This window comes from Notothenia coriiceps, unplaced genomic scaffold, assembly GCF_000735185.1.
Source record: "Notothenia coriiceps isolate Sejong01 unplaced genomic scaffold, NC01 NC01_scaffold00004772, whole genome shotgun sequence".
In the NCBI taxonomy this organism is placed as follows: domain Eukaryota; kingdom Metazoa; phylum Chordata; class Actinopteri; order Perciformes; family Nototheniidae; genus Notothenia; species Notothenia coriiceps.
This window is the reverse complement of record NW_011337473.1, coordinates 17,268-36,552: the sequence shown is the minus strand read 5'-3', so window position 1 is coordinate 36,552 and position 19,285 is coordinate 17,268. Positions and strand designations below refer to the sequence as shown.

The window sequence follows — 19,285 nt, the reverse complement described above, 5'->3', positions numbered from 1 at the left end:
CAAAACACCCGAACCCCGAAAAAATAGTTTTTTACGCAAATCCACGTTTATTTTGAAATGAGCCGTTGCAACTTCCGACTGATTTCGATAGAGGGGGTCACATATGTTAAGGGATAAATGGTTCATTAATCCTGAAATATGGAGCATCCCTCCGTTAAAGGTGCTGTATGTGATTTATTCCCCCAAATCCTTCTTAAGAATCCATGTGCTTGTATCGAAATAGAATTGCCCAGCTCTTGGAAGTCACTTACTGGCTGTCTGATGGCTGCGAGCCCATTCTTCCAGAGGAGAAGCTTCAGCTGCCGGAAAAAGGCCATCAGGAGAGGAGGCTAGAAACAAAAAAAAACATATGAGAATGATCAATCAATGCATTTATTTCCTGTTTTAAATTATCTATAAAATGTAAAAGAAATATTGACACATGTCCATCCCTGTTTCTCACAGTCCAAGGTGATGTCTTTAAATGTTTTTGTTTAATCAGTCGTAAATCTAAAGATTTTCAGGTTACTGTGATAAGAACCTGAGAAAAGCTGAAATACATTTTTTTTTTGAGATAGCATTTTCTTCATTTTCAGTTTGAGTCATTTCTATGATTAAATGATTATCTGAATTGTTAATCAAAGGGTTTACCGAAGTGCTTCGCAGCAAACATCACATTATAATAAAATATAATATTACAATAATAGATAAAAGGCACACATAAGAATAGATAAAAGGCACATAAAGGCTATGGACAGACAATAAAAGCATACAAATCGATAAAAACATAGCTCAAACTGACTCGAAAGCGAGGGACAAGAAGTGGGTCTTCAGGCGGGACTTGAAAGTTTTCAAGTTATCATGAACTAAGTTCCTATGGTGCTCAAAGAACAAAAAGAAATACATTTCCCTGAAAACTGGGAAACTCCATGTGTGGAGGAAGACAGATTGGACCCTGTTTTAAAATCAATGAGTCAACTGTAAAGTCGACATTGAAGGTAGCAGTTAAACATACTAGTCTTACAATATGTATGACACGTGCATAATTCAATTTATCTTATTTTGTGTCATACTTTGATATAGCCTAGTAGTAAACTGAACGTGGACACAAATAAAGTTTCTCACAAATCCACATGCATAAATCACGTAATGAAAATGCGTTAATAATTGACAATATAAAAGAAGTCACTGTTAAATGTTTTTATTAATAAAGTGTGAGCCTGACCTGCTTGCGTGTGTCCTCTTTACTGTTGAAAACGATGTGTTATCTGACGGTAGAGCGCAGGATAACGAAGAACATGGCGCGAGCTGGCCCCTAGCAGGATGCCCTTTCCATCAGACGATTCAAAATAAAAGAGAAAATCACGCTCAAAACCCCAAAAATTCTAAACAAAAATAATGACCCAGCGATTTCTGCACAGGATAAACAACCTTCACTTCTGTTGTTGCCTGCTGCTTATGTGAGTAGCTCAACCTGTATGTGTGAAAAGGTAAATCTGAAGAGGGGCGTGTACGGCTGCGACCTGCCTGACTACACAGTATGGCACCTGACTTCAGGGAACACGGTAATATCTGTACTCAAGGTGCCCTTTATATAATGTCATTCTATTTTAAGCTAATCATAGCGTATCTGACATAATGTATTACTAAAGCTTATTTAAGATGTTTTAAAAAATATATAGAATTAAGCTAATTTGGATCAAGCTACCTGATTCCTTTGAACATTAAAGCGTAGTCTTACATTTCTAATAATACACATTTCTGTAAAAATGTTTAAAAAAAGGTTGATCACATATTTGTTGAGCTTTTCCTGTGTTTGAACAGCAGTATAATGTGTCAGTTCCTCTTCAGGGTAAGACTTCTGGGTTTAGGTTAGAAAAGTGATTAATAGAGGAAAGATGAATGTGTGAATAAGATGTAATGTTACAAAACATTTGATATGTATGTTATACAAGCAAGAGCATTGGTTTAAAGGGGACAGAGCAACTAAGCATCAGAATACACTCTGCTAATGTCAGTACGATGTTGTTGAGGATGGTCTCCAGGGTACATCTCTGTATAGGGGATCCACAGGGAAAAGAAACAAATCAATGCAGTGTATTTGCATAAAGCTGCACATCGTATGACTATCTTGAGAAAACAAATGAAAGAAAGCCAAGAAAAACTGACCAAATGTTATTTTTAAACTAAAGTATATGATTTGAAATGTAAAAATAAATACCATCACAATTGCTTCATTTGCACAAGATTAGATTCAAGATTTGAGAATTCTTTTTTTCCTTTAATCAGATTTCTATGTGACTATAGCCTGATGTAGCTTAAATTAATGTCATTTTTAACTTCACTTTCATACACAAACACACACCCCCTGTGTGGGTGTACTTAATTGCAACTGATAAATACACAGCTGAGTGACTCAGCAGAATTGTACATAAAGAGTGGAGCCTGAACTATCAGGTTAACATGTGCCAGTTAACTTTTACCATTACCAGACATTTCAAACGAAGCAAAACAAAGGACAATAGAAAGCCTCAGGGTTGGGCCAACTGAGAGCATAGGTGACATATGACACTATCATACTGTTATGCATCAAGTGAATTCCATCATCAAAGTAGTCTTACTGGTTTTTCATCTTCATACATGCAGCGAAAAATCATAAAAGTCATACAAGAAATCTCTGCGGCTGTAAAGACTACATACATATAACATCCTGATGTTGGAACGCCTCAATCACACTCTTTTTGTCAAGAAATGTGAATAAATAAACATTCCTAACAACAATAACATACTTTAAAGAGTTAACCTCTTATAATCAAACAATGTTTAACATCACCATTTCTAAACTTGAGCTATTGACTTCTCGTTGAGATTAAAATATAGAGATAGGAAAATATAAGCAAACGTTAAACATAATCACAAATGCCATGTTTAAACCCGCCTAAAATCTTTCATTTACCATGAAAATAATACAACTACTGTATAAAGCAAGTCTTGAGACAAAGCCCACACCAAACATGTTTTAATCAAAACACGGGCATCTTCAGGAATGAAAAAAAGGGTGTGTTCAGGACAGCTCCATGGCTAGCAAGTGTTGAAGAGATAGTGGCTAATTTGTGGCGTTTGAATTCCTTTAAAACATATTTTAATAAGCAAAGATACTATCATGGTCAATGCCAATCACATAAAGAAAAAAGAAAATTAAGTTAAGCACCATCAAAAATCATCATGATATTCATTATGATGACTTTCATATTTCCTACTTTTCAAACACCAATAATATATATAATATGAAATTTCATGTAACAAATGTTAATACTGGCAATGCATAAAGGGAACATAATTCACATCACAGAAACAAGGTAGAAAAGAAACCAAATGCACTTAATTTGAAAAAATTGTGAGCTAGAAATATTCAGCTCCTTACTAATTTATAGGGAAATGTGTGAAGTACTTAAATAACACTGGGTAACAAAATACATATTTGAAAAGAAATTGTAAACACAGCTTTACTTGTCTTCAAAAAGTTCCACAGGGCACCTTTTATTAAAAATGCAATATACGATTGTTCATTCACCATTTTGTGGGGTTATTTTTGAAAAATGTAATTGTATATTTAAATAACGTATAGATACTCAACATCTTTGAATCTCACAAAGTAAACTGATAATACTGCACCACAACACTTCAAACAACACTCTTCTGCAGTCTTTATAAGTCACTTTTTCTCACCAGTGGTGCTGGTAATAAATATGAGGAATTATGTTTAAAAAATGAAGCTGTCAATAAAAGATAAATATTCCACATAAAACCAAAATAAATGTTTGCAGATTTTCAGATTACAGTTATACATGTTTGGCAGCCAAGTCTTGGCATTGTATAAGGTTCAGTCACAGTGGTCACATCAGACCTGATTGCACAATTCTGAAACCATAAAAAGTAAACAAAAGATAATACCCCATTAAACAGTAAAAATATATTTTAAAATTCCATACAAATAATTGTCCCTTTTAACACTGCTGTTGGCACTTGTGTGTGTCAGGAAAGTGAGTGGTTGCATCAATAAACAATTTTCCAGTGTGTGGGTTGTTCACATTCCTTCTCATTGTCCCCGCAGAAACGATTGTATGTCGCTTTGGGGTCAAAACCCAAAATCTCCCTCTCTTCATGGATCCGGAAAGAGAAGGTGGACACTGAAGTTCCAATGAAATATCTGATGAAAAGAAAAACAGTGATGCAAGAGACGTGCAACCTTGGGAAATGACATGTTCACGCGACATGCAAAGAGATAGGCATGTACATCTAGAACTGGTTTTTCAAGTGGAAACATTTTCTATGGTACGGAATGAGAGTGGCAAGGCTGCTGAAATATCTGAGGTATTTGGTGTTGCAAAACCTTTGTTATCAAATTGAAAACACAGTAAGAACCAATTACTTTATTACCAAGAAGGTCATTAACCTATGAAATGTGTCATTTTGTTGTCTGATACAAATACCCTGTCATTTATACACTATCATATCTATATATGTTTTCTGATTTCTATATTATAGAACTTTCTAAATTATCTAGAAAATGTTATGTGGAGTATTCTTGTGGTTCATGTCTTTTCTACTTTAGATATGTGCATAGACTTGCAGCTGTTCATTGTTTTTATTTTTGTTTTATTTAATTATGTTTATAGTTTTTTCCACCTTTAAAGATATTTACATTGTAATGCCTGAACACACTGCTGCAACTGTTACTAAATCATTTCCCAATATTGGATCAACTCGTTATTTCGTAATGAATACATGTAAAAACACCATAACAATTATTTACCTTGCATGGGCACATATCCACTGGTCGATGATGGCCACCCCCCCATCTTTGAAGAGCTCCAGGTCCTCGTTGGACGGCTCAAACCGCACCATGTCTGGCAACAACCTTCTCAGCTCCTTCGACTCTACAAAGTGACATACATTAAACAGGATTATAGACAGTAGCATTTATAGCGAATATACTTGAATAGAAGTCACTATAATGACTGCTATACAGTAGGTAAGCTATTATTATTAATTCTAGTTGTCCTATTACAGTAACATTATCATTATAAAACAATGCAATCATATTTTATTTTATCAATGCAGTACGAAAGGATTTAGAATGTTTTCACTCCCGATTAAAAACGAAAATCACAAAGCCTTTTAAATCAAATACAATTTGAAATTGTCTAAAGACCGTATGTCTTTACCTTCCTCATCGGCATCTGTTGCAACAAACACTTTTTCAAGTTTGTGCTTCTTCATCAAGCTGCGTATTTTTTTCACTGCTCCTTTAAGGCTGGGTACATCCTCCCGATGACCCCAGATAAAGTCCTTCCTGCGCAGGTGGACCCCCAGATATGGACCCCCTTTAGCCGAGCCCAACTTGGCCTGAGGAGGAAATAAATAAAGAGACGGAACATTGTTAAATTATTGCTGAAACTTGATTGATTGAATTTGGAAAATAAACAAATGCAAACTCAAGCAGCACATTCATACATACTGTACATACAGATGATTTAACAGCAGGCATATTTTTCACATCATCCCAATGAAATCTGACAGCAAACAGAGCAGTAAAGGGTGTGCGTGAGATGATAAGCTCAAAAATGTAAAACATTCTCAAAGACAAAAGAGTCAAATTCACATGATGCAAATGGACTCACATGGTAAATACTTGGATAATATACTGTACATTTCCACAATCTTTATTCCACTTGTACAATCCCATAATCATGCCACAATCAGAAAAATGTACTCACTTTCATGCGAGTCCAGTCCTCACTGTAAATAGTAAAGTCTCTGTCATCTGAGGAGTTCAGGTACTTTGCTCTGAAGTCATCTCCTATGAGTCTCAGGTGCTTGGCAAAAACCATGCTGCGGCGGGTCTACACAAAACACAGAAAATTCAACATTTCCAAAGTTCCAAATGACACACAAAAAAAGTGTTATGTATTGCCTGAAACCTAGATTATTTAATTGATATAAACCGATGGCTTACATCCCAGTAATCCTTTCCAGCATAGTGATCATGGAGGAGTGTCTCTGCTCGGTCAAGCATAACCGACCTGCAAAAGGGTGCGGTACAAAGAGATTAATCCAAGTCAGTATCAACAAGGTCAAACTAAAATCCGAACTGTAAACTTTACGACATTTAAGTAACAATCAAGTCAGATAATCTTTCAGGTATTTTACATATAAAAGAATGACGTGTGGCTGTCTTATAAAGGATTGATACTGAATACTTTAGATAGTGACTGATACGTTTGGACCGATCATTTTCGTTTCCGTCATATTGGTTGTTTGTTGACTCAAATATTATATAGTCAATTAGCTACACCTGTCATATAAAATGTATGATGAGATTAGTAATGGTTATCAGTTACATATTAAAGTTCACTTTAGAAGCTAGGAATGCTAGTTAAAGTCAGAAGATTATACTGTATTATGTCAAATGAGCTGCTCTATATGTACAGTATGTGTATAGTCCTTGCAGTTTATATCAGATTGTTGCTCAGTAGACTCACGTCGCCGTGATGTTCTTCAGGAGGACAGGGGACATGATGGAGGCATGCCCTTGGGCTGATATACACGTTACATTTCGAGCTCTCGTCTCCTCGTAGCCCCAAAACCAGCCCCTTGGTAACACACACACAAACACAAACAAAATAAAGGCAACATTTTTAAATGGATGGAGAGAAGAGGGATATGGGCAAGAAAGAAGAGATGGATATCATTCAAACTAATTTTCTTTTGCACTTAAGCATAATCAATCTTAATAAATAAATGTGGGAACAATAAAGAACAAAATCTGCCTTCTAATAGAGGGCAGGATACAAAAAGGTAGGCAGAACAACCTATGTAGTTAAGGATCAAGATTATCTTTGTCCAACTGTCTGAATTATGTCTCCTGAGTTATTCTACTTTAATTAAAATTCATTTTGTTTGGCACTTAAGCTTAATAAATCTCTTTTTTCATGCGGGAAAAATTAGAGGGCAGGAACAAAAAAGTGGGGCGGAGAAATCTTGTACTTTATTTCTTCTTATTTCCAAATAAAAACTTTAGATTACTTTTTTCCACCAAGATTTGTGTATTGCTACTCATACGATGATCGTGATATGTTATAATGTTAACATTTTATTAAAGTAAATCCTATCAATTGTATTTACGTAACAGGCAGCATTTCTAATTTTTTTAAAACTTGAACCTAAAAATGTCTTAAAGATGCAGTAAACAATTTTTTTGTTTAAGTCCAAGACACACAATTTACTCTGCTTATGCGGCAATCTTCCACATTCTTATTCTTTTTTGTAAAGGGACTGGAGTAGATACTGAAATTGGCAACACTTTTAACAGAATATTGAATAAAAGAGTGTTTTGAACCAAGAAGCAATCAAATCGAACATTCATCCCAGCTAATTTCTATCTGTTAACACATAGTTTACTATATTTAAACTTTAGACTTTATGCTTATGATGATATAAGAATGTACTTTTCATATGAGGAATCATTTATCCATTCTAATCCTCGGGTGGCGCCTCCGTTTTGATGTGTTTATCATGTTTGGACTATAAGCAGATATGTTTATGGCCAGCCTAAGTCTCAGTTAAATATGCAGACCCTGTGAGAGTTTGGCAGAAATGATGGTTAAATAGAGCGTGAATACTTGTCTGTGTACTGTTCGCACTGTCATTATCCTTCCTCATTTTCCAGTCAATGTAGCAAAAAGAATTTCAATCACAATGCCGAGAATTTCAATCTAATCTAATGTTGAGGGTGTCAAAAGAAAAAGGTATTCAGAAAACATCAGCCTAATGACAACTAGCATGGTTTATAAAAGATAATGAAGATGAAGTGGTAATCTTGTTAATTAAGTCTTAGTGTTTTTTTAAATGCAGATTCTTTGCAGTGTGTTTCTTTACCTGTGGTAGCCCTGTTTATCTTTGGAGTACATCAACTTGTCAATGCATGGCCGCTCATCAACTTTTTCCTCCCATTTCCCATCAGTCCATCCCTCAGCGTAGTTTTGCAATACCAGAACCTGGTCTATGAAAGGGCCTCCGTTTTCTAGATCCAAAAGAGAAGCCAAATGTGCATTTTGAAAAACAACTATTAATATGTATTATTTAAAGTATAGAAAAAAGAAAAAAAAACATTTTCAACCATAAAGGGCTGGGGTTTCAATAGGTTCACAGGCAAGACTGGATATGGCCGTTTCCAATTTAAAATCTGATTTTATCACGCTGCAGCATGCACTTCTTGATTCCAAACTGCTTTTGAACAGTAAGAAAACCAAAGCAATGCTTTTTGCTCCCAAGTCAGCGTCCTCTTGCCTCTCCATTGACACCCTTGATGGCGTCTCTGTTGAGTTTGTCGATACATACAAATGTGTGGGCTTTTGGTTGGACAGTAATCTGAAGACTTAAATGTTATTTTTCAACTTCATCCCGTAAAAGGTTGGTCTCTGGCTTATTCCTGTCCCAGCTGGACTACGGTGATACCATTTATAGATTTGCCTGTCCCACTGTTTTGGCCAAACTTGTCCCACTCTACCATGCTGCACTGCGTTATATATCAAATGCACCCTATAGGACTCATCATTGTTTTGTTTTTTTGAGTAAAGAGAGGCAAAGCTATCATCCCTAGGAGATGAGGTTCAGGCCCTGGTGCAAAAACAGGCAGTGTCTGCTGTGCACACTCAAGGCAGAGGGGCACTATTCCCTGTACTTCCTGGTTCCCAAGAAGACAGGCGAATTCAGCCCCATTCTGGATCTTCGCATCCTGAATCTCCACATTGCACACAGAACATTCCAGATGTTAACTATAAAACAGTTACTGGGGCTGGTGCAGCCAGGCGATTGGTTCAAAACCATCGACCTGAAGGACGCTTACTTTCATGTCGAGATTGCTCCGAAACACAGAAAGTATTTGCGTGTTGCCTTCCAGGGTGTAGCCTACGAGTACTTACAGGGCTGAGGACTCTCTCAGTTCGCCTATGGGCGGAGGGTGGGAGACTTCAGCGCTGTCTTCCGAGCACACCTTCGTGAGGTAAGTGCGTCAGAGTGTGCTCTGTCAGCCGCAGCCCCAACTTCTCCACGGTTACGACCGAGGGAGAGGTGAGTGAGGCGCAGCGGCTGCTAACCAGAAAGCCGGTCAGAGACAGTGAGATGGAACAGTGTTTTTGTGGGACGACAGCGCGTGTATACACCGGGGCTCCGCCCTCTACTGGACTCTATGGGTACAGTGGGCGGATAGCCTGTGAGAGATATAACGAGGGGTTACGTATGGTAACCCTTGTTGTATAAACACAGGCGGATCCCTCTACTCGTGGGCCCTCTCTGTCCTATGCTGCTTGCTGAAGAGAAGTGTAGGATGACAGTCAGGAGGCGGGGCCTCCTTTTATGCAGTGAGATGCGTGCGCATCCAGGTAGGCCCGCCCCGGGGCCGGCTACATCTATAGAAGTCTCAGTGGATGAATGCTTGCATGATATGATCAAGGGGAGTAGCCATAGAGTACAGTAGAGGGCGGAGCCTGTGTTTATATAACAAGGGTTCGCATACGTAACCCCTCGTTTTCTCCCCAGATGCCTCTGTGAAAAACTATTTCTACCAGCTTCCATGTTCAGAATCAGAATACCTTTATTCCTTTTAAATATATTATATGTATGCTAAGTGTGTTTCTGTGTGTTTTCTCTCAGATGCCTCCTAACCCAGCCTCCCTGGCTCCTCTGGCTAAGAATCTGATGAAAGGAGTGATCGTGGTGGAGCTGCTGGGCGTCTTCGGAGCGTACGGCCTGTTCCACAAGATGAACGACAGTCAGGGTATCAGACGGAGATTTATTTATTTAAAGATGTGTCTTAGGGAACTTGAGAATACTAAAGCTGTGTTGAGTGACTTTAGAACAACCTTCATCTCGTCTTTTTCCTGTTCTCCTAATAATACAAAGAGCTTAATTATCCATATCGTTTAGTCGCTATGTTATAGAGATTCAAGATATCCGTTTATCGTCATATACCGTATATAAGGTATAACAGGCAGTTGGACTGTACAATGACATTCTAACATTTCAGCTCTCCACAACTGAGTGTTAAGAAACTACATACAAACATACAAGATAAAAACTAGCATATAAGACATTTTTTTAAATATAAGCCGACGTACACTTAAATAAATCCTNTTACGTTGGGTTGTTTGTTGATAAAGCTGAATTGTGGCAAAACTGTTCAACAGGAAAATGATTAATTGATACAATAAGCATACAACTGAAAGATTACACAATACAAAAATAGTTTTTTTGGGCCCCCCCCATGACATTATACATAAAAGCTAAAGAGGAAAGTCAGGCATAAGGTAACCTTAAAAAGCCAAGAGGTTTCATTAAAATTTTTAAATAATTAATTTATAACCAAAAAAGCACCAAAAATATGAATGAGGTGCTCTAGCTTGTCCAGTGTAGTAATACAATGGTGGATGATATTGAGTCAATTCTCTCATGAGTCTCCATGACATAAAAGCTACTTGAAAAAATTGAAAAGTTTTTTAAAGACTAAACCTTAAATAACTAACTTAATGAAACGAAGTTTGTTCCAATACGAAGATTGTGTCCTTAAAATGAGCCACCTCGCAATTGATGCACTATTATTTATCAGCCGTTTGCCGGTTTAATCTGGATGGGACAATATATCATTCAAAAGAGGAGAAAAAAGCGTATAAACTAGACGAACGCCGAACATGGCTGCAATCTACAGGCAAGCCTTCAACCTTGCGGCACAACACCGAGGTTTCGTTTCCAGTAAGTGCATTTAGCTTAGGAACCTTTCCTTAACCAAGTGAAATGACCCGGAAGTACATCAGTTGGCAGCCATGTTAAGTGCACTATCCAGATTCTCGAAATGAAAGGAAAGGAGGTTTCAAACTTTCCTTTAGACTTAGGAATCCACTGGACCTCCCTTTAAGGCCTCTGGGACACACAAAGCGCATGTCACCAGAGAAACTCACCGACGCCGACTGTTGCGGTCGCCGTAGTTCTTCCTGCGTCTGCCCATTGTTGTCGCCAACTGGAACACACCGCAAAGACTTCAGGGCGAGGGACGTACGGAACTGCGCATGCTTGAGTGGCAATACTCTCCTTTAACCAGCAGGCGGCGGGTAGTGTGTATTCATCATTAAAAGAGGCAACAACCGGAAGACAGGAGAAAGATAGAACAGATGCGTGATGATTCTAAAAAAACAACAAATAGCGTGGCATTCCATTTTCACGTCTCGTCCATCGGAAAAACATGTTTCGTCGTCGTAACTTGGAGCTATCAGCCATTGGTAGTGTTGCTTGGGGGAGACATTCCAAGCAACCGTTTCGCTTCTCATTGCCACTGATTCGCTAGCTGAACAGCCAATCAGGACTGATTTCTTGTCCGACTGCCTGTGGGCGGACGCGAGGGCGATTCAACATGTTGAATCGGCCGTGCGTCGACCATGAAAAAAAAAAAATAAAGCCAACAAAGGCGTGTCCACGGCCACGTACGGGACACACAACATTGGAGTTTGGCGACCGGGCACGCTTCGTCGTCCGTCACTAACGAAAACGGCCAATTTCGGACCTGGTGTGTCAGGGCCTTTACTAAAGGAGAGGAGAAATGCTTGCCCCACAATGGCCTTGCAGCCGACAGCAAATTTGCCGTCACACAACAGTCGGCCGTTCACGGAAACAACCGATTACTGGCTGAGAAGATGATAGTTACGCTGCTTATTAAGCATTTTAAAACGTATGTGGTAACTTGCCAAAGTGCTTTGTTTTGAACGTTCATCAGTATTATAATCAAAAGGAGAATACGAACGTTAGTTTTTACTGAAATAATCAAATAAGGCCCATGTAGTCACTCAGAAAAAATCAGGACATTCTGATGTACAGTTTCAAAATAAAAGACTTTGGGAGACAGGGAATGATAGCTCATATGTGAGACTTCAAAGGTCTCTTTATTGGTGAAACTGTGACATCAGGAATGTCCTGATTTGTTCTGAGTGACGAACATGGGTGTCCTGCTTATCACCCTGCGAGTGAGATGGATCTATGATACTGGACAGTCTTTGTTTGTATTCTCATCCAAAAACAGGGATGATGCTCATATATGAGACCTCAAAGGTTTTATTTTGAAACTCTACATCAGAATGTTTTCCTGATTTTTTCTGAAGTGACTAGATGGGGTGTCCTGCTATCACCCTGGAGTGAGATGGATCTATTGAACTGGACAGGTTTTTTGTTTTATTCTCATCTAAAAAACAGTGGATGATAGCTCATACTATATGAGATTTCAAAGGTCTTTTATTTTGAAACTCTACATCAGAATGTCCTGATTTTTTCTGAGTGATTAGATGGGGTGTCCTGCTATCACCCTGAAGTGAAATGAGTCTTTGATACTGGACAGTTTTTGTTTTATTCTCATCTAAACACAGAGGGATGATTCTTTTTGACTCTACCGTAATGCATAGGATATTCGCGCACCGCAATATCACTTGAGGGCTGGCTTGACTAGGTTTTCCCGAGTGGAGGCTGGCTTGACCGCAGTTAGTTTAGCATACTCAGCCCGACTCAGCCTGGTTGTTCCTGGCCCTAGAACCACGATTTTATGGGGCCATTACATCACCAGAAGTCCCAATTTAAGGGGTCATTTCTCCCCAAAAAATTTGTTTTACTCACTATATCAACAGCCCCACCAAAAATATTTTCCACCAGCCGCCACTGACTGTTTGTCTAGTTGGCTTACATAACAGTTAAAGTTTACAGCCTAAAAAACATGGAGAATTTTTTCCCCTTTTATTCATTTTTATGTCAATTTGCACATTTCATGGTGGATGCTAAAGCCTCCTCCCCTTAACTCATAACACGTCCATTCATTCATGTCCAACCCGACAACACAGGAGAAATACTTTGATAGAAATGTGTGTGTAGTTGTTGATACATTGCTGACAGAGGGAACTACATTTGAATACAGATTTAAGAAATATCAGTTTTTGAGCATTTCATAAGCTTGTCTTGACTATATTACAACTATATTATAATAAAATAATATAGTATTTATATTATTGAGTTGATTAAGATTATTGTTATTAGTAGAAGTAGTTTATTTGCATTAATTATATTTTAATCTTTTTGAGGCTATATTTGGCAGGAAATGCAGACGTATTTACCTTTAAACGCATACTGAACGACACACAAACAAATAGTTGTTGCGCTGATCAGGGGGTACTTGGCTGAATTTTTTTTCAAAGGGGGTACATTATTGAAAAAAGTTTGAGAACCACTGATCTAGACTAAGTACCGCAGTCTCTTCTCCTAAGTCCTTTTGAATTCTCCCATCCACTATCCCTTAACCCCATGACGTTTCACTCAGAGGTCAAGGAATAGACGATAGGGTTAGACGTTAGGAGCTGATTTTTGGATTATCCGATCGCAACCCGGCCATTCTGTGGTTCTCCAGATTCTACAGATGGCCAGTCCGCCCCTGTGTCCTATTACGCCGGAGGGGCCGTCTGCCGAATATCCAACCTAGAACTGACTTCACCGTGATATTGTGGAATATTACTGCAAGCTGCTGGATCAATATGCACAACAGTACACTACAGCCATGTTGCAAACAAATGCACACGTAGGAAATACGACTCGATTTGTCTTCAGACATTATGGGGTTTATCATTTATGGATAACCCACCATATTCGGTTCAGCCTCGCCAGTCGCCAGATGAGACCAGATTCTCATTTACGTCAGCAACGTGTTATGTTACTCATACACTCGATGTAGGGCGGAAAATAAGTGATTAGGTTGCTGCTTAAGGTACCATTTATACGCCGAAATTCACTTCAACACAATGGAGTTTTGTAAATTGTATTCATGAATATGTCTACGAAGATAGTATGGTTATAATACCGAAGACGTCGTTAAACGTGTACGTTTTTGAATGGAGTCAGGTACACCTCTGCCTCCCAACAACAGTGCAGGGGTTATCAACACTTGTGTTAAAGCCTGGCAAACTGAATAACAAAATAAAGCCTTGGTGAACAGCGTGAAACTGAATCCGTAGTAAACTTACCATAAACATACAAAATGACATACAAATGTAACGTTAGCAAAGAGTAGCTAGCTAACAGTAAGAGTAGGGTGAGGAAGCTTACCGCAGATCCCTGGCGGCAGAGATGGGTACAGTAGCCGTGTGGCTGGCACTGAACACATTGTCGGCGTTCACCGTTTCAAATGCTGCAAAAGCGATGAAAATAGATAAAAACAATGCAGTTAACGAATCGATTGAAGCAATGCATACCACTGATATATGCACTGCTCTGTGCGCCATATTTCCTCAGCCACGCACTTCCGGAAGAGTAAAAAGCGTCTGTATAGTTGCCGAGCAACGAGCGGTGACATGCATGCAGTGAAAGGGAATTCTGAAAAATTAATTCAGGAAATGTAGGCTAATAGGCCTATTTATTTCTATATTTTAATCAATGACAACTAACCCGGATATATTTTTGACATTAGTGTGCTGGTGCAAGAAAACGTCAAGAGACTAGATGAAATACAACAAATTTGAAAAAAATAAATACAAAAAATGAAAACCATTGACAAGCTTAGTATTATTTTATTATCACACATGTCACAGTAGGATGAACACAGAGGGAACAAAAAAAGCAGAGTGATGGCTTAACTTAATTAGTCTTCTTTGATTTTAGTGTAAGCTTAGCCTACTATAATTCATTATTGTGCATGCTGGCTAACCATCATCACACTGTCCCCTCACGGGAAAGCCACTGTAAGGTTAATGTAAACACACATAAAACATCAAGAACCATCACAAGGCAATGAAGGCATACAATCGATAGGATGTTTGAGTATAATTGTTCCTTTTTTCTTTTTGAGGTACAAGTGTGCCTAACCAAGTCTGAAAACACATCACTGGATGTTGTCCTGGTCATATGTCACTCCCAGCTGCCTCCGGGCCTCATCTAAAACTTCTGCTATCAGGCTGGAGTGAGCCCACGGCATCCCAGGACTCTCCTTCAGTCCTAGAGGGGAACAAGCAACTATAAATAAGGATCATTAAGACATCACACAACAAGGGCCATCAACATTCAATATATATATATTTTTTTGACATTTCATTAGTTAATATAAGTTATTTCAATCTTAAAGTGCACCTATCATGCTATTTTTAGGCAATAGCACAGGTCTCAGATATATAAAAATATATTAAAAACATGTCTATGAAGTGTTTTGCTCAAAATACCAAACAGATCACCCATTCTAGCCATGCCTCATATCCCTCTATTTCACTTCCTGTTTCACAAGTGCTGATTTGGGGTATAAAGCTTTAAAAAAAAAAGGAGGGGGCTGAGCTCATGCGGGAGATGCTACCGGCAGATACTGCGGTGATGAAACGCCATATCATGGATTATCGAGGATTATTTCTGAAACAGTATGGAGCTCAAAGGCTTTCTCTCTTGCCGGCTATACCACAAGGTGAGTTCCTTTTTATTTCCTGTTTCTTCACACACATGCTGTGCGGTACAGGTTAGCTCTGAGTGTTAGCGATGCTAATGTAAACATGCACCGACCATATTACGTCCAAAACAGTCGGGCATTGCTTCTGATAGCAACTTTCTGATAGGGCCGTGGGTGTAAAGCCAGCCTACATTTCCGATATTACGTCACATCGGACGCAAATCTGGATCAGCTCCATTGTAGTCCCGTTTTTAGAGATTTGGGTACGGAGGAAAAGAGAGAGGGTTTTATTTTCTGACGATGCGTGAGTTCCCCGACACACCGGGGACACATACTTATGTATAAAAGATGTCAAAAAGTGCATTTTGCATGATAGGTCCCCTTTACATCGGTCATTCACATTTGGATATAGCAAATAACTGAAAATGTAAATAAATTAAGATGATCAATCACTACCAGATTAATAAAAAAATGCTACTCATGTTCTGTTTTATATGCATTATAGAATACTACCTTTCAGCAAACATTGGCGGACCTCCTCAGCTTCATATCGTAGTCCGGTGCTGTTGGTGAAGTTTAGTGGCATGCTGGCCTCTGGCAGGGGGAACTGCATCTCCTTTCCATTCACCTCCAAGGATGTGGGGCACCACATATGGTCAGGTATCTGATGTTGAAAGTATAATGTAACTCACTGTGGATACATATTTGTAGATAGTTCATTTTCTGCAGTACTTTGATGATGTTTTCATGAATCATTAACAAACAGCCACAGCAATGAGCTCATGCCAACATGTAAATCAATCATATTTACTTTTGTTGTTGATTAAGCTATTGTGCCAAGATAAGAAAAGTATTTCACCAGGGCTAAACTCTTTTTTATAGTTAGAAAAAATGTATAAATCAACAAGACTATAATTATATAGGCAAACTAGAAGCACCAGGGGCTGCAAAACACATTAGAAAACGAACACCTGAATTAGATAGTAGATGTTTTACTGCTCCTGTTAACTAGATTGGTGCAAAAATGTACACTTTTGGCTGTGATTTCTCTATCTAGCAATGACCTAATATAACAATGTCAAAATAATTGACTTGGTCCTGTGAGGAAATGTTTATACTTTTCTTGTTGCATGCCATTACCTTAATGGTGCCTTTGGTTCCAGTGATAACTGCATCACAGGTCAGCATCATGGTGATTGAGCATGTGCAAATTGCAAGTCTGTTTCCCGAGAACTTTAGGACCAAAACTGCTGTTCCATCAACACCTGAACAAAGGATTTAATGAACGTTTTGTAATGATATATATAAAAGACATCTGGTTTCTATGCAAGAATATACGTTGTATTTAATATTTGCTTAGCGAATAGGCTTCCTGCAGACAATCACCTGTGTCTATGCAATGCCCCGTTGCTTGGATGGACTCAGGCCTCTCGCCGTTGAAAACCGTGAAGATAAACTGCAGACAGTAGATGCCTAGGTCCAGCAGTGCCCCCCCTCCCAACTTCCTCTCAGCCAGGCGCGGGATGTGTGTGAGTGGAGCCCCCAGATCAGCCCTCACCATCTGAACATCACCCACTTCACCCTGCTCCAGCAGTCTCCTCACTTCAACGGTTACAGGAAAGAAACGTGTCCAAATTGCCTGAACAGAGACATGGAATGGTTTGAACAGATCAATGGCAAATGTGATTTTGGTAATTAATGAGTTAGTTACCTCCATGAGAAAGACACTGTTGTCTTGGGCTGCACCGATGAGTTCCTGCACCTCCCTTAAATTCATGGCCAAGGGCTTCTCAATCAGCACATTCTTTTTGGACTTCATAAAGAGCTTGCCAGTAGCCAGGTGGTAAGGATGGATGGTGCCGATGTACACCACATCTAAAACAAGTGTAGTGTTTAGAATGATTTAAGAATTCACTTCCAAGTAGGACATGAAAAGCAGCAACCACTAGCATTCTTGGAGCTGTTAGAGATTAATTGACTAGTTTGAAGAAACTTCTGCTGAGTGGAATAGTTTGATTTAATTAGGACCAAAAGGAAAAGCCATATGCTGACAGAAGAACACACCAATGTCAGGATCTTTTGCCAACTCATCATAACTCCCATATACTCGTGGGATGTTGTGCTTTTTAGCAAATTCTTCAGCATGTTTCACATCCCTCGCTGCAACAGCCACTACCTGAGGATGAACACATCAGAATCAGAAACAGGTTTATTACCAAGTAGGTTGACACATACAAGGTATTTGCCTTGGTGTACATGGTGCATAGTGCATACACAAACATATACATAGTTTTAGTAATGCAGCAAACCTGATTTTTGTATTTACCAACATTTGAATACAAATTAAAACGTGAGCAGAAATGCAGGAGCAACCATCCTTTAATTAAGGATTAAAACATAAACCTATATATATCCTATCATTTTAATCATTGCCACACACAGTCCTGGACACATACTCAGTGATGGTAAAGAAAACCAGGAGTGGTGATACAAAGTAACCATGTTTAATTGCTTTTGTGGGAAGGGGATGTCAATCTAACAAACATTTCCTCTTCCTTTATGGGAGGCACTACATACTGTAGATGTAAACAGAATAAAGTAGCCTTTATAGTGCAAACCTGTTACATTGATAAAACGGTAGATAGTTACAAGTTTATGATGAATGATTTCCTTCTTTCTTGACATAACTTGCTCAGAAAGAAAGAGCAGACCTTGAATGTTTACAAAATCCCACTTTGTGTAAGGTTTTGGGAGTACACGAACTATAGTTCGACACTTACCTTGTGGCTTTCGGGAGCCAGGGTCCGTAAAGCCACCGTGAAGTCATGACTTATTTTTCCTGCACTGCATATTCCCCAGCGTGTAGCCATGGCAAGTTAGCTAGCAAATTGAGCTAACATAATTTAGCTGTTACATACCTCGCTAAGTGACCTCTGCCCTCGTGAGATATCAGCCCAGCCTCTGGAGCCTCAACAATCTCCAGTAGATGGCGCCTCCATATCGGACAGGAATAGCAAAGAATATTGATATCCAGATGAGACTGTATTGTGTTGCATACATCATGTATCATTTACCGCGATGACTATTATTAAAGTTGGGACAAGGACTGTCATAAGAAGAGCTGTTCTAAGGTTTCAAAACCTACCCAGGATGCACCAAGTGGGAGGCAGAGAAATACTCTGTAGTACCAGAATTCATCCGAAGCGAGTACAAGAATTGTGTACATTTAGTTTATGCTTTGTACAGTCAAATAAACGTTTGCTATTGATAGTCAGTTTTTCTACTCCTGATGATACCTAAAAGTTATTTAACCCTCCTGTTGTGTTTGGGTCAAATCTGACCGATTTACTACTTTCATCAATCATAACTTTTTTGTTTTACATTCTATTGCATTAAGGCTTTATGATATCCTTCACAGTAGACATTTGAACAATTGCTGGTCACTACTTTCATTGAATTTTTGATAATTTAGTCAACTTTGTAACACCCATGGTGGCGTTCCCGGTAAAAAATGACCGCAATAAAGAAAAGGAATTAGTAACCATCCGGATCAGATAAAACACACACACACTAGATTGTGTTCCCCACCCCTTATGTACCCATCCCCCCATTGAATCACACCTGGCACATGCAATACATGTTCAGTGTCTATCATTTGTATATTTACTGCAGTTTTGCATGTATACCAGTAGTCCGATATAATATTTACAGTTTGAAAGGGTGTTAAATGAAATTTGGTGATGATTCATGTTTTTTGTGTTAATGTAATAGTAGTCAAAACAGGACCGGGGTCAGATT

General features: G+C 38.8%; 1 protein-coding gene across 2 annotated transcripts; it reads right to left on the bottom strand.

Moving 5' to 3' along the window:
* Positions 1–3,547: 3,547 nt before the first annotated feature.
* Positions 3,548–18,514, bottom strand: LOC104942541 (trans-1,2-dihydrobenzene-1,2-diol dehydrogenase-like). Of its 2 annotated transcripts, XM_010767769.1 has the most exons (11): positions 18,268–18,514; positions 17,552–17,663; positions 17,234–17,362; positions 9,609–9,611; positions 7,921–8,065; positions 6,525–6,635; positions 5,999–6,065; positions 5,760–5,885; positions 5,208–5,388; positions 4,796–4,919; positions 3,548–4,189 (listed from the first exon to the last, which is right to left on the bottom strand). In XM_010767769.1, exons 1-11 carry the CDS (start codon positions 18,355–18,357, stop codon positions 4,036–4,038), a joined length of 1,242 nt encoding a protein of 413 aa, XP_010766071.1. In that variant the 5' UTR covers positions 18,358–18,514; the 3' UTR covers positions 3,548–4,035. The 2 variants fall into 2 exon arrangements, with proteins under 2 accessions (XP_010766071.1, XP_010766072.1); XM_010767770.1 differs by lacking the exons at positions 3,548–4,189; positions 4,796–4,919; positions 5,208–5,388; ... (3 more) ...; positions 7,921–8,065; positions 9,609–9,611 and adding exons at positions 14,608–15,051; positions 16,001–16,151; positions 16,628–16,752; positions 16,874–17,126 and having other exon boundaries at positions 17,199–17,362; positions 18,268–18,473.
* Positions 18,515–19,285: the final 771 nt, after the last annotated feature.